Source organism: Phaenicophaeus curvirostris, chromosome 7 (genome assembly GCF_032191515.1).
Source record: "Phaenicophaeus curvirostris isolate KB17595 chromosome 7, BPBGC_Pcur_1.0, whole genome shotgun sequence".
NCBI classification, from domain to species: domain Eukaryota; kingdom Metazoa; phylum Chordata; class Aves; order Cuculiformes; family Cuculidae; genus Phaenicophaeus; species Phaenicophaeus curvirostris.
The window spans coordinates 3,353,405-3,367,785 of record NC_091398.1 but is presented as its reverse complement, the minus strand read 5'-3'; the positions used below and the strand labels follow the sequence as shown (position 1 = coordinate 3,367,785).

General features: G+C 47.3%; 1 protein-coding gene across 5 annotated transcripts in view; it reads right to left on the bottom strand.

Annotated features, from left to right (window-relative positions):
* VWC2L (von Willebrand factor C domain containing 2 like) overlaps positions 1–14,381 on the bottom strand; it is a 54,200-nt gene that overhangs the window by 14,303 nt on the left and 25,516 nt on the right. The window contains exon 4 of one of the 5 annotated variants that reach the window (XM_069860630.1): positions 10,762–11,067. The exons of the other annotated variants lie outside the window; for them this stretch is intronic. Within the exon in view, the coding sequence (XP_069716731.1) occupies positions 11,042–11,067 (26 nt within the window). The 3' untranslated portion in view covers positions 10,762–11,041. Of the gene's footprint in view, positions 1–10,761; positions 11,068–14,381 lie in introns of those variants that run through there. 5 annotated transcript variants of the gene reach the window in all.

Below are 14,381 nucleotides of genomic sequence, written 5' to 3'. Positions count from 1 at the left end.
ATCCAACCTGGCCTTGAACCCCTCCAGGGATGGGGCAGCCACAGCTTCTCTGGGCAACCTGTGTCAGCGCCTCCCCACTCTCATCGGGAAGAAATTCCTGTGCTGTGGGACAGGCTTGGTCCTGGTGATCATGCTCTTAGTGCTGCTTTTTCCCAAGTCAACCAGGAAAGGAATTGGGCTGTGGAGGAGCAGACTGAGCTGGTGACTTGGCTGGATGTTCATCCTGCCTCATCAACTTCCCAGGACACCTTTCTCGGACACGGGCTGGGAGCAGCAGCTCCAGCAGGCTGCCACAGCTCCTTGCCCATGAAAATTGAAGGGGAAACCCTTATCTAGCAAAGCGAGAGGCAAAATAACCCTTGACTGCCAAAGTACCAGGTCTTTGCTCTCTGCCTGGATATCTCCATTCAAAGGCGAAGGTTAACAACAAAAGAATAACAACTGGGACTTTCTCCCTGGGTCTTTGGAGCTTTTAGCCAACTTATTCACCTCTTGGTTGTGCTTGGTGTGAAAATTTAATGGTTTTTATGGCCCATTTTAACATTTTTATGTCTTTTTTTCCTCGGAAAAACCCCACATTTGGTGTAAGAATTAAAACAGTATTTCATCCTTAACTGCAATCACAGATGATGTATGGAAGCGAGCTGGCTGCACGTCAACTCAATATAGAGCCAGAATTGAATCTAACTTGGTCACTACAGCTGTGCACAATGTTTTATGGCACGGGTTTTTCTCATATCGGTCACCAATGAAGTGGAAACTGTGACTGTGCTAATTTTGTATGGAACAGGAGAAAAAAAAATGCAAAATGGGGGCAGGGCTGGAGGGGTAGCAAGAATCAGGATTACTGTACATTCACATTCCACATTTAGATGTGAAACTCAACTGAAAAGCCAACTATGCACATTCACTGTGGGAATCCTTGTCTGGTGGTATCAGTAAACCCCTGTGCAGAGATCTTCAGCTGCAGGAAACCACAGATTCAGAAGGAACTTTCATCTCCCATCTGGAAAGCAGAGCTTCCTCACAATCCCAATGACTGTGGGCATGTGTCAATAGGAAAAAAAAAAAGCATTTATGCCTTTCCACCAATGTAAGATGAAATGCGATGCTTTGAGAGCATCAGCACAGTCGTTCCACATCACCCCGACCTCCTTTTTTTCCACCTGGCAACAGCTTTTTCTGATGAAGGTCTTGAACGTGGGATTGTGTTAGAAATGGAACTTCAAAGCAAAGCAAAAACTTTTCATGTAAGGAGAGAGCGGCTCCTGAACCCATTTCTTTCTTCTCCCAGCTCCTGTTTGAGTTGCTGGGGTTTCTGCTGCCGGTTTTAAGCAGAACCCAATTTTCACCCTTGGGGTGACACAGCAAGCCCATCTCCTGCCATTCCCACCACTGTTCCACCCCCTCCTGGCCTCCACAATGACGGACACCGAAATGATAGGCTAGATATGTAATTCAGTCACCAAAGGTCCCCTTTCCAGGCAAAGGGTGGACTCTTCTGGAAGATGTCGAACAGAGCCAAGCAGCAGCATCCTTTGGATGTGCCTTTTTTCCATCTTTCTAAGTCCCCTGGATGTAATCCCACCCCAACCTTCAGGTCGGGCTGCAACGGCAGAGCTCTCACTCTTATGCAAATCCATAAAAAAGATTGATTGAACAACCACAACAACAGACATAGAATTGTCTTCATTCATTTGGGGAATTTAATTTCCTACCTGGGACAAGAAAAAGCTCGAGAAAAACCCTCCCCTCTAACTCCACCCCAAGCAACAGATGAGTTTGATTTTAGAGAGAAGACATGGCTCTGCTGTGCTGAAATCTGTGGTTCCTGAAGAAACAGGGGGTGGAGGAAGGGGTAGGAAAGGATGGATGGGACCTTGAAAGCACACAGAGGGGGAGCAAACCACTGCAAGGACGAGCACTTCTCAGTCTGATGGACAGGTGAGACACACAGAGCTGATGATCTTAAAGGTCTTTTCCAACCTAAATGATTCTGTGAACAAAGAGACTCCTAAACCCTTCTGCTGGGACCTGCCCTGATTCTTCAACAGCTGCAGAAGTGGCTTTAATCCATGTTTTGTCCCCAGATTTTGCTCTTCCGAGGGCCTATTATGCTACCTGAATGTAATGGTATCCATGGCGCTTGCACAATGCTTTCCGATCCCGCGTCAGGTTGCTAATAAAAATAAAATAAGCAGCGCTGGTTTTGCATGTGAATAGTGGCATTTAACAAAGTCATCAAATGGAAAAGGATTGTCCTTTCCTCTGCTAATAATCCTGGGCACCACTACAAAATGCATTCCCACAATCTATGTGAGCTTTTATAGTCAAGCAGATGCCATGTGATATTGTGCTGATGTGCCAGGACCAGAGAGTTATTTTGCACTAGGATCGACTGAAGGCTGGTGAATGTGTATGGTGGTGCCGCATCTTTCCCCCCAAGTTTTCAGGATGCTTTGTTACCTCATTTAGCCGCTCTCATTTGATTACTTAATTACTGGAGAAAACCATTGCGCACGCTACGTGGTATCTGAATATCTCACAGTCGAGAGCCTGTTAGCATCACAGCATCCCTGAGAGGCAGGGAAGCGCCCAGGGGAAACTGAGGCTCCTCGAGGGGACACAGGTTGTTAAAACTACATGGTAGGAATGCTAAGCACAGTGCTGACCTGATCATAGAATCATAGAATCACCAGGTTGGAAGAGACCCATCAGATCATCGAGTCCAACCATTCCTATCAGTCACTAAACCATGTCCCTCAGTGCCTCGTCCACCCGTCCCTTAAACCCTTCCAGGGAAGGGGACTCAACCCTCTCCCTGGGCAGCCTCTGCCAGGGACAAATGACTCTTTCTGGGAAAGATTCTTTCCTAATGTCCAGCCTAAACCTCCCCTGGTGGAGCCTGAGGCCATTCCCTCTTGTCCTGTTTCCTGTCACTTGGGAGAAGAGGCCAGCACCCTCCTCTCCACAACCTCCTTTCAGGTAGCTGGAGAGAGCAATGAGGTCTCCCCTCAGCCTCCTCTTCTCCAGGCTAAACACCCCCAGCTCTCTCAGCCGTTCCTCGTAAGGCCTGTTCTCCAGCCCCTTCACCAGCTTTGTTGCTCTTCTCTGGACTCGCTCCAGAGCCTCAACATCCTTCTTGTGGTGAGGGGGCCAGAACTGAACACAGGATTCGAGGAGCGGTCTCACCAGTGCCGAGTACAGAGGGAGAAGAACCTCCCTGGACCCGCTCGTCCAGGCTGCTGATGCGCAGCCCTTACATTTTCCTCTCTTGTCTATAGCCACAAGCTTTGGTGTTTGGTTACAGGAGCTTTTGTCATGGTGCAGAGACGGTGCTCCTGTCCCAGGTAGAGGTTGGGAGGGCAGTGACCCCTGTTCCACCTTCACCAGGCGGGCAGTGTCCCCAAAACTCCAACAGACTCACCCCACTAACGTTTAGTCATGAATTTACTGGGAGAATTAAACTTACCATCATCATGGAAGTTGGTTCAGCCCTCACTGGCGCAGGGAAGGAACCGCGGGACAGAGCAGCAAAGTGATGGACAATGACTGCCAGATAAAAAACGCTCGTGCCCATTTCTTGCTCACCATCTCCTCTGACAATTCCCCATTTCCAAATGCCTTCACACTCGTTAGCAAGTACTCCCCGCCTTGTTTTTCCTGCTTTCATTTTGTCCTTTAGAAATATTTTGAAAGCCAGAATTGGGGTTTAGATATTAGAATAGTTACTGACCTGATACAAGTTAACGATTTTATAAAACACCTAAAAAATGCTTTACTTTAAAAGACTGATGTTTCCTATTGTATTTTTTCAATGCCATTTAATTACTTAATTCATTAGCAATGTAGCACAAGAAGGGTCTTTGGAAATCCGGTGCTTTGTGTAGATGCCTTTAATTATGGATAATTAAATAATGTGGAAGGACCTGATTATACCTCTGAGCATTTTCTAATCTGGAAAATGAAACACCCTCTTGTACTCTTGAACGCACGGAACAAAAGCCGAGTTCAACTACTGCATGCAGTAAAAAAAGATGGAAAAAAAGGCACCCCAAATCCAGACCAGCCCCAAACCCCACAAATAAAGGATGGTAGGAGTCCTGGAGAAGAACAAGGGCTTTGTGCACCCCATGCCTGGTTATCTTCTCCACATGGTGTTGCACGCAGTCCCTGATTTGTTGGGAATACGAGTGGAAGCCCAAGCAAGCCCAACACGGAGATGGACTCTGGGTAACTCGATGTTAGCGCTCGCTAAGGTTGAGAACAGGATTTCCAGATGGTCCTTTGTATGTATGGCTGCGATAGCCAAAACTGCTAAAAAGAGCAAAGCGCGCTCCGAACACGATCAGGGCTGACCTTGGAAGAGGAAAACTTGCCAACACCAGAAGTTGCTCTATTAGTTTGCCTTTCCATTCCTTCCTTTTCCTTTTTTTTTCTCAATTCCTCCACAGCGATCGCAGCGAGCAAGTCAGCACGCAGAGGGCTGTAATAACGAGCATTGCTGTCTCAGAGAGGGTTTTCATCTCAGAAGAGAGCCGGGGAAATGTTTGTTTTGAAGACAGCACCGCCCCAGCGCTTTCAAGACGGATCCCCTCCCTACCGTCACCGAGATCCGGCTGCAAGGCCCAAGGAGGTTTATTTTTGGATCTTTTTGTACTCGCCGGAAAGAAGCGAGGAGAAAGGAGGGGCACTGACATCTAAATGAAGCCAATTTGTGCCGTCACGCCCAGCACACTCGCTGCGTGCGCCCTCCCTCCCTCGTCCCCCGCGGCATCTTATTTATACTGTGGGCAATCCCTCCCTGCGCCTTCTGTGCCCTCCTCAACCCGTTGCCTTCTGCCTTAATTAAAAGCCACTGATTACGGTGCCGAATGATAAAATGAAGCTCGGGTTTTTCGTTGCTAGTGGCCAGTCCTGCTTGGCTGGCTGGGAGCTGAGTTTTGCCGCTGGGCAGCCCGACAGAACTCCCTAATGAGGAGCAGGTTATCGATGCCCTGAGCACGCAGAACGGGGCTGTTCAGCACCGTATCACAAATGAACCATCAGCCAGTGGGACTAAATACTTATAAAGAGCACAGGCCAGGGCTTAGTAAACCTCCTGTGGATGCTTTTGAAAGCAAACAGTGTCTATTTATACCCCACAGACTCTTATTTTGCATCCTTCCTCCCCTGGCCATGGAGTGATTGCCAAACCCAGTGATGAAACTCATCTCTACTGAAGGTATTTCTCAGCTGGAAAATTTTGAGAGGGATCCTGTGAAACCATAAGGGCAGGTTGATGTGAGGGACACACGCCAATGGGCTCTGCGCTGGCAATGACTGATCAGGAGCACCAAAAAGAGCGAAAACGTCCCTGCAAGACACACGCTGCCGATCCCTGTTAAGGGCTCAAAGCACTGTGGCTTTGTGGCTGCTGATGTCCACGTGAGAGAGAGAAGAGGAATCTGGGAGGGACTGTTCATAAAGGCTTGTAGTGATAGGACAAGGGGCAATGGGTATAAACTGGAGAGGGACAGATTTAGACTAGACATAAGGAGGAATTTCTTCACCATTAGAGCGGTGAGACACTGGAACAGGTTGCCCAGGGAAGTTCTGGCTGCCCCATCCCTGGAGATGTTCAAGGCCAAGTTGGATGGGCCTTGGAGAACCTGATCCAGTGGGAGGTGTCCCTGCTCATGGCCAGGGGGTTGGAACTGGATGATCTGTAAGGTCCCTTCCAACCCAAACTATTCTATGATTCTGTGAATCCCCAGGTGCTATAAAACCACAGGAACACGGGGGTTTCCCTTGAAGTGAGGCAGCTGGGCAAATTTACACCATTCTTAGGGACTGGACCACAGTGTATTTCATAGAATCATAGAATAACCAGATTGGAAGAGACCCACTGGATCATCGAGTCCAACCATTCCTATCAAACACTAAACCATGTCCCTCAGCACCTCTTCCACCCGTGCCTTAAACACCTCCAGGGAAGGAGGTGTTTGCTCCCTATGGGGACACAAACGTAGCTGTGGCTTCTGTGCACAACATAGTAAATGTATCTAATTGTTACTATTGTGGACAGGTTTCCAATTTTAATCACAGGTTTCCAAGTCCTTAACAACTACCGTTTGACATTTCCTGCAATATAGCTCTTTTTTTTTTGGTTTGAAACAGCTTGAAAAGTAATGAAAACCTCCCTCTCACTGCTTTCCTCGTAGCACAGCAAAGGCATCTCGCATCTCAGCTGTGGTGTGACAGAGAAAAGCAAACTAAATTCGCTCATTAGCAGCTGGCAGCCACTGCCCTGATCCATAACGAACGCGGGCAGGTCTGCGAGTGCCGTGGGGAAGGCGCCGGTGCCCACAGCGCCCGCGCCACTGCCGGCCTCTGCTTGCCGGGAGATAAGGGATGACGCATCGGATGCTGCTGTGAACCCGGTTCAGATGAATAATCCTCATGCAGAAGGAGTCCCTTGGACGTCCGTGGTGGCCGTGATGAGTCAGAGATCAGAGAATGAGGCTTTTCTGGAAGGAACGCCCAGCGCCGGCTTGGCCCTCGTGAAATCAGAGCCTTTGACTTGCAAACAGAGCTGGCTCGGCATCGAAACGCTGTGTGTCGGCTGCAGCAACGTTCCTCAGCCTCTGCTCAGCGCAGCCCAAGGAGCTGATGGGGGGATTATTTACTCCTCGGTTATTGTAGTCCTTTCTGAGAAGGGATGGTACAAAAGCACGCTGCTGTTTTGGTTCACAAGTCAGAAACCAGGCAAACACACTGACCTGAGCTAATGAGCCTCAGGAATACCAAAGCGGTATCGACTGAGGGCTCTTCCACCCGCGCCTCCTGACATTTCCCATGCATTTCAATCAATGAGACAGTGCTCTTCAAGGTGCTCTTTGGCAAACAGCAGAGCCCGTGGGCTCAATCCTGCAAGGTGAGGAGAGTTTCCAAAGAAGCCCTGGGTGCTGGCAGCCTCTCCAGTCTGGTGAGGAAGGTGGTGGCCCCAGAGGCAGCAAACCCCAGAGAAGTATTTCAATTCCATCCTGGACCGGACTACTTAGCCAGGCAAGGGCAAGAGACCTCATCATAGTTCACATCTTCCTCACATGGGGAGGAGGAGGAATAGGCGCTGAGCTCTTCTCTCTGGTGGGAAGGGTGTTTCTCGTTGCAGTTGGAGCTATTTCTGCTATTCTTCTCTCACCAAAATGGGGAGAGAAAGTCAAAGTCACAAGCACTTTTTGGTGTTAATAAAAATATGAGCAGGTCATCTGAAGTAATTAATTGGGTAAAAAAAAATCACACAATCATTATTTTGTGTTGGAAGGGACCTCAAAGCCCATCCAGTCCCACCCCTGCCAAGGGCAGGGACACCTCCCACTGGATCAGGGGCTCCAAGCCCCATCTAAGCTGGCCTTGAGCCCCTCCAGGGATGGGGCAGCCACCCCTGCTCTGGGCAACCTCGGCCAGGGTCTCCCTGCCCTCACAGGAAAACATTTCTTCCCAAAATCTCATCTCAATCTCCCCTCTTTCACCTTAAAACTGTTCCCTCCTTGCCACACCAACCTGCACAGCCAAAGCCAAGAAAGCAACATTCTCTCCTCTTTTCCACCGGGCTTTTATTTGCTGATGACCAAGCCTAAGCTCTTCAGTCTTAGGTACAAATCCAAGCCGACATTGCAGAAGGGTTTTCTAAACACAAACATGGAAAGCAAGATATTACACCCAATCAGCCAAGTTCTTTGCAGCCTGTGCTGCAGGAATTGAGGCAAGAAAAGCCTCATGGTGCAGGAGCAATGCCCCGGTGCTGAGCTCACTGACCTGCACCAAAAGCTGAAAGCACACGTGGAAAGCCAGAGCACAAAGACAGCTAAGTGAGAGGAAGAGGCCAAGGAGGTGGAATGAAATGGACGCTGATGTTTTGGGGCCTCTTCTCCCAAGGGACAGGACGAGAGGGAATGGCCTCAAGCTCCGCCAGGGGAGGTTTAGGCTGAACATCAGGAAAAAATTTTTCACAGAAAGGGTCATTGGGCAGTGGCCGAGGCTGCCCAGGGAGGGGATTGAGTCACCTTCCCTGGAGGGGTTTAAGGGACGGGTGGACGAGGCGCTGAGGGACTTGGTTTAGTGTTTGATGGGAATGGCTGGACTCGATCCAGTGGGTCTCTTGCAACCTGGTGATTCTATGATTCTAAGAGCATCTCTGGACAATAGGGACCGGCAATATCCGATGGTGGCCTTGGCACAGTACCAGCCTTGAGCCTGTTCTACAGGAAGCCTCACCAGGCAGCACAGCTGCAGCACTGCCAGACAGCACCTGTAAATAATGTTCTTTCACCCTCACCTGGACGCGCTTTAACCAATTATGGGTCCCTCTGCACAAAACTTGCGAACTTATTTTCATCCTGCACTCCATCAGGGAACCAGGGATGGAGATGAATTAAAACGCACCTTAAAAACACCTTCAAGTCTCTCCACTTGACCTGACCGGTGGGTTGGCAAGCATTAACGGGTCAGGATGATATTCAACAGTGATAGCCAGGATGAGATTACTGCACTGATTTCCTTCACTGAGGTGTGAAGGTGTAGAAGTGACAGAAGGCTGTGGCTGAAATGCAGGACCCGACCAAAGAAGCAGAGAGGATGGAGATGTAGGAAAGGTGGAGGGAAGGGAAGGAGGCAGGAGGAGAAATCTTCTAAGTGCCTTTTTGAATTCGGAATTCCAAGTCTTTTCAGACTTGCTTTGCTCTAATCTTTAATTCATATTTTCATTACAGTCTCTTTGCTCTGTAAAGTCTGCATTTCGTGTAAAAGGAGCAGCTCAAACATCAATTATTTGACATAAGTCAAACCCTTGTTGAAGTCCTCTACTCTACATATATGTGGGCTCCAATAAAAGAAGCATTAAACATTCATTAAATTAGAAATACATGAAGACAGTGTCTGCCACTCTTCTCATACAATATGCTTAACAATCCCAACCACCTAGAGCCGCAAAAGCAGAGCTGTCTCTAATGCTTCTGGAAAGCCTGACCATGCAAAACAGCCCAGCCTCCTGCAGTTTGCCTGTGAGTCACTCAGAGATATCGGCTCTCGCAGGTCAGATCCTCAGCTGGAGGAAATCAGAGCAAAACAACGCTGAGAGTGGTGCACAAAGTGACACGGACTCAGGATTTGGCTTTAGGCTTCTCTTGCAGCAAAATGGTTTATAGCAATGTAATTTGATAAGGGTGTCGCTTCTGGTCTTTTAAGTTACACCAAGCACCTGATCAGGTGCTTTAATTTCAGCACTTCCAAGGCTGCTTGCATTCTGAAAAAAGGAACCTGGCTTCCCAACCCGAATCTAGAGATGTTTTCCTCCAAAAACCCCCAACTCCCCCCGCTCTTTTACAATACACTACCATGACGACAGTGGAATTTGAGCTACTGTGCCACAGGCTCACGCACACAAATTTCAGCAACATTTTCCCAAGCAGAAACAATCATTGGCGAGCAGATACTCCTTCATAAATATTTCTGAGTTTAAAGAGCAATGCAGACCATGGAATGTGTTTCCCACACCTCTGCGAGCCGCGTCCGCTTAATGAGAGCTTTGGAGCAAGTGCCATCCAATAAATGACTTCTCATAGTCCTCCTCGACCCTTCTCTTTAAGGGGCCTGTAGATGTTCAGTTTGAACTCTGCTGGGGTGGAAGCATGAAACATGGTTAGGGACCTGGGTACAAATTCAGGATGACGGTTTTCGGCTCCTGCCTGGTTTTCAGCTGCCCATCGGAGTCTTCTCCTGCCTTGTTTAATATGAGAATTATCCTTTTCTTGCTCCCTGGGCAGAGGACAAGAGCACAAATGCTGGGGAAGCGTTAGCTGACCTGTGAGCGTGCAAGATGAAGACGTCGGGTCAGAAGGGGCTGCTGTCCCACGGGCTCCCTACCGCAGAACTCTCTGAACCAGGCTCTTCCCTGCAGCGTCCCCATCACTCTGACACCGCTGCCGCTCTGTGTGAGCACCGAGCTGTGTGATAGAGTTAATCACATTAAACGCTGTTCAGTTCATGTCTTTCTTGCTCTCTAAAGGCTTTTCCTCTCCCTTGCCTCTTTTAGTCTCTCCGTTTTCTAAACCTCAGGAGGTGGCAGATTCAACTCAGCCCTTCTTGATGCTATCCAGCACCAGGATGGCTAATTTTAGAAGCTTTAACCTCTATATACCTTTCCAAAGCTTTTCGCTGTCATTAGATGACTTTTCCAACTGCTGTATCCGCAGGGAGCAGGTCAGAGTCTCGAGTCAGCAAGGCATTTAAGCACCCGGATAATCCAACTGTGTGAGATTTCCAAAAGCCATGGAGGATCCTGCTCTTGACAGATGCCGACGCATCTAACTCTCATCAGCAAGTTCAGCACCTACGTGTCTTTAACCACTTGGCTGAAAGGGATGGAGGTGATCGAGCTCCATTGAAAATCAATTTCAGTGAAAAGACTTCTTTTTCAAGGAAGAGTAAAGCAAGTACTGAAGTATTTTGTCAGGTCGGTGACTTCCTGGCCCAAATAGACTGACTTGTTCTCAGTCTTGATCTTCTAACAACTTTTAAATCAATTCTCTTTTCCCCTCTGTTGGTAATCAAATCATTCCTTTAATTGAGCTAATTGGGCACCACAGTTTACATTCTTGCTGGTAAATACAGAGAGTATTAGCTGACAAACAATCAAAACTGCATCCTTTGTAGTCTCAGGAATTTTCTTTTTCATTAATTCACCAGGCAAGGGATACCCAACGAGAAGCAAGTCCTTCCCGTGACCATCTGAATGGGGTGTTGGTGTCAAATTTAAGTCTTATAGGTACTCAAAAAGCCGTCTGGCTGTCGTGAGTACCTCATCCACCAAGAACGAAGCGGGATGCGGCTAAGCTACACTACTGGCTTCTGCCTCCAGGACCTATGAAGAGGATCGTGGAGTCCAGCAAAGTCCATTGTAGGGATACATCTTCTTCTTGGCTGGTCACATTCAAATCGCATCTGCACAATCAATCAGCATATTGCATAGGCTTTGACTGAAGGGGTTTTAACTGCAATCTTAAAATCTGGCCATTTCAGGAATTTCTGAAATAAATTAGAAGAGGAATTTTATTTAGTTGTTTTTTCTAAAGGAATTTCCCCATGGCTCCAAACCACTGTTTTCCACAAAGTAAATGAACATGAAGTCTTCTCTTGTCCTCTTGCCACATTTTCTGTGTCATCTTTATCTTGTATGTAATGAAATGGCAGACAAAACATCCTCTCCCCCAAACCTTCCCTTCTTTTTTCCTCAAAATTTCAGCAATTTTTTTTCATACTCCATTGATTTTTCTATCACTGATCATGTTAGAAGCAGATGCTTTCCAAAACAATGACCTGGAGACTCAGTGATCCACATCTTGCAGATAAACAACAACTTATATTTATGCAATAAAGCACAGGTAACTTAATATCCAGGCACTGTATTATTTGATATTAAAATCTTGGCACTTTTCGAGATAGCTGATAATTTGGAACGATAGAGGCCACATGGAAACGTTCTTTTTGTCCATATTGGTTAACAACTTGCACTGTAAATCCATTACCTTCACCTAAAATGCAATCAATACTTTACATTCATATGGAGCCCTTTGTCCCCCAAACATTGCAAAGGGTTTTGCAAAACAAACACATTGCATTGTTCCTCTAAGACAATCCCTGGGTGTTGACTTGATTGTCTCGCTGATTGGGAAGGAAGAGTCCAAGTCATTGACTGCATCACCAACATCTTTTCTTAGGGCACCTAGACTTTCCCTCGAGTTCTACCTGCTCTAGTGGTAATCAGTATTAATCTTGCTTAATTTAGGAAAGTAAATTAAGTTCCTGGATGAATTTTTTCCAGGACGGGAACAGCCTGGCCTGGGGGTTCCTGGCACCAACTTCCCTCAGAGCTTTTCCCAAAGGACACCCCTTTGGCCTCGGGGACCTCAAAACCCTCCAGCTTCAAAACAAAAAAGGCATTTCTACATCCTGCTTGCTAGGAAAAGGTCAGCCCCTGAGTGTTGTTCCACACAGGAGCAGGCAGAACTCACTTTAGGGACACGTGTACCACGTATTTGTTTGCCAAAGGAGAGGCTGCCCTCAGCTTTGACAGGCTGGGAAAATCCTGGGGGGGTTTCTGGGCAAAACACTCTGTGTTTCAGCAGGAACGCGCTGGGGTGCAGCATGCTTATTGCAAATTAACTCAAACTGAGAAATAATGAGCAGCAAGTTTATATTCTCAGTAAATAAAGAGAGAAGGCTGGGTAAAATGTGGCTTTATATGCATAGAAATAAATTATTATTTACTCGCTTTTGTGCTCATGCCCTCAAAGATGAAGACATTTGTATGGAATTATTAATATTTATAGCGTATTACAATGAATACTCATAAGAACTTTGCCTGAATACACGCTGTTTTACCAAGGTAAAACCTGTTGAAGGTCAAAGGAGTCTTGTGGAGGGCAGGACCAGACTCTTTACTTTGAAATCTGTATCAGCTGTGATAATTTAAAACTTTAATTAAAGACTCGGTGACAGATTATCTACAAAACGTCTTCCTGCTGCCCAGTATTTCATCACAAATGTCTCCAGAAGCCCACGCTACCATGAGTAAGCACACTTGCCAGGAGGTATTTCATTGCGGACACGTTGGCTTTTATCTGTCTTGTTGGGTAACAAATCCTTTCGTTGAGGACTGGTGGCAACAAAAATTAAATTAAAAGCAAAACCAGACCCCAACCCAGAAATTTATAAGGCTTATTCTCTTCATCCCTCAAGAAAATGAAAGTGCCGAGGCAAAGTCTATTTAAGCAATTGCGTTAATGCATGTGTAAATGGGTGAAGGCGCCTTTGAAATGCTCTGAAAAGAATTTCACACTTTAGAGAGGAGGAGAAGTTAACAATTCTATTGTGGCATTTATTAGAAGTCCTAAATTAATTTCCCCAACACAGCTGTGCCCTAAAATCCCCCATGATGATGAATTTTTGCTAATGCTGAGATGATTTTTGGATACAGTTCTGAAGGAGCACTTTGTAAACCTGAGAACACGGGTTACCGGGAACCCTGTGCTGCCCTTTCCTCACCTCCGCTCACCTCCAGCCTTTCCCCAAGCAGCTCCAAGGCTGCAGCTGGTTTTTATTCCACAGAGCATCAAATCGGGGATGAAGTCCCCTTGGAGCAGTTGGCAAAGAACTAATTCAGAGCAGCGCTGGATCTCCAAAGCCACCCAGGGACTCCCTGCCAGAGCACACAGAACCATAGAATGTCCTGAGTTGGAGGGACCCCCAAGGATCATCCAGTCCAGCTCCTGTCCCTGCACAGGACACCCCAACATTCACACTGTGGGGCTGAGGGTGTTGTCTGAATGCTTCTTGAATACATTTACTCATCTATCTACACAGCACCCCCTGGGAAGGGCTTGTTGGAAGTGGGTGGTTTGGGCTTCGAACAAACAGCAGTGGGCAAGGAAAATGCAATGAATTTCTCCCTTTGGCCATCACAATAGGTGAGAGTTGTTCCAAGCTGGCAAAGAGGAGGAACTCATTTAATCCAATTTACAGATTAATCCAGATTAAGACACGGGAGTGATGATACACTGAGGATCCTCCCTATCCCTGCATCCTTGTCCAAAGATTTGAAAAAGAAGTAAAAACCAACTTCACAGCAATGCATAAGGGCTTTAAAAACCACACATCCCACCAATAATCCAGCTGAATTCACAGCTATGGATGGATTTATGCGGAGGGACAAGCAGAGGTTTGGAAATGAGCCATTCAGGGCCAGGTGAGAATCACAGAATCATAGAATCACCAGGTTGGAAAAGACCCACCAGACTGTTGAATCCAACCATTCCCATCAATCACTAAACCATGTCCCTCAGTGCCTTGTCCACCCGTCCCTTAAACACCTCCAAGGAAGGTGACTCAACCCCCTCCCTGGGCAGCCTCTGCCAGTGCCCAATGACCCTTTCTATGAAAAATTTTTTCCTAATGTTCAGCCTGAACCTCCCCTGGTGGGCCATTCCCTCTCATCCTGTCCCCTCTCACTTGGAAGACCCGGTGGAGGTGTGAGTGAGACCATGCAAGCACGTAAACAGCCCTAGACACCAGAGGATGGGAACCTCATGGGGGATTTTTGCTCTGAAAGGTTTTGGTATAAGCAGAGCGGATGGATGTTCTTGCTGAACTGCAGGAGAACGTGGGGGCAGGAGGGGTAGCACAGATGATGGCAGCCATGAGCTTGATTTTAACAGTGATAGGCAAGTTTTAGATCCCACAGAGGAGAGAGTTAAAATATCTGACACGCTTTTCTGTGGAGAAGTCACAATGACGAGGAATAAGAACTTGGGGCCATAATTCTGCAGTCTGTCACTACCAGG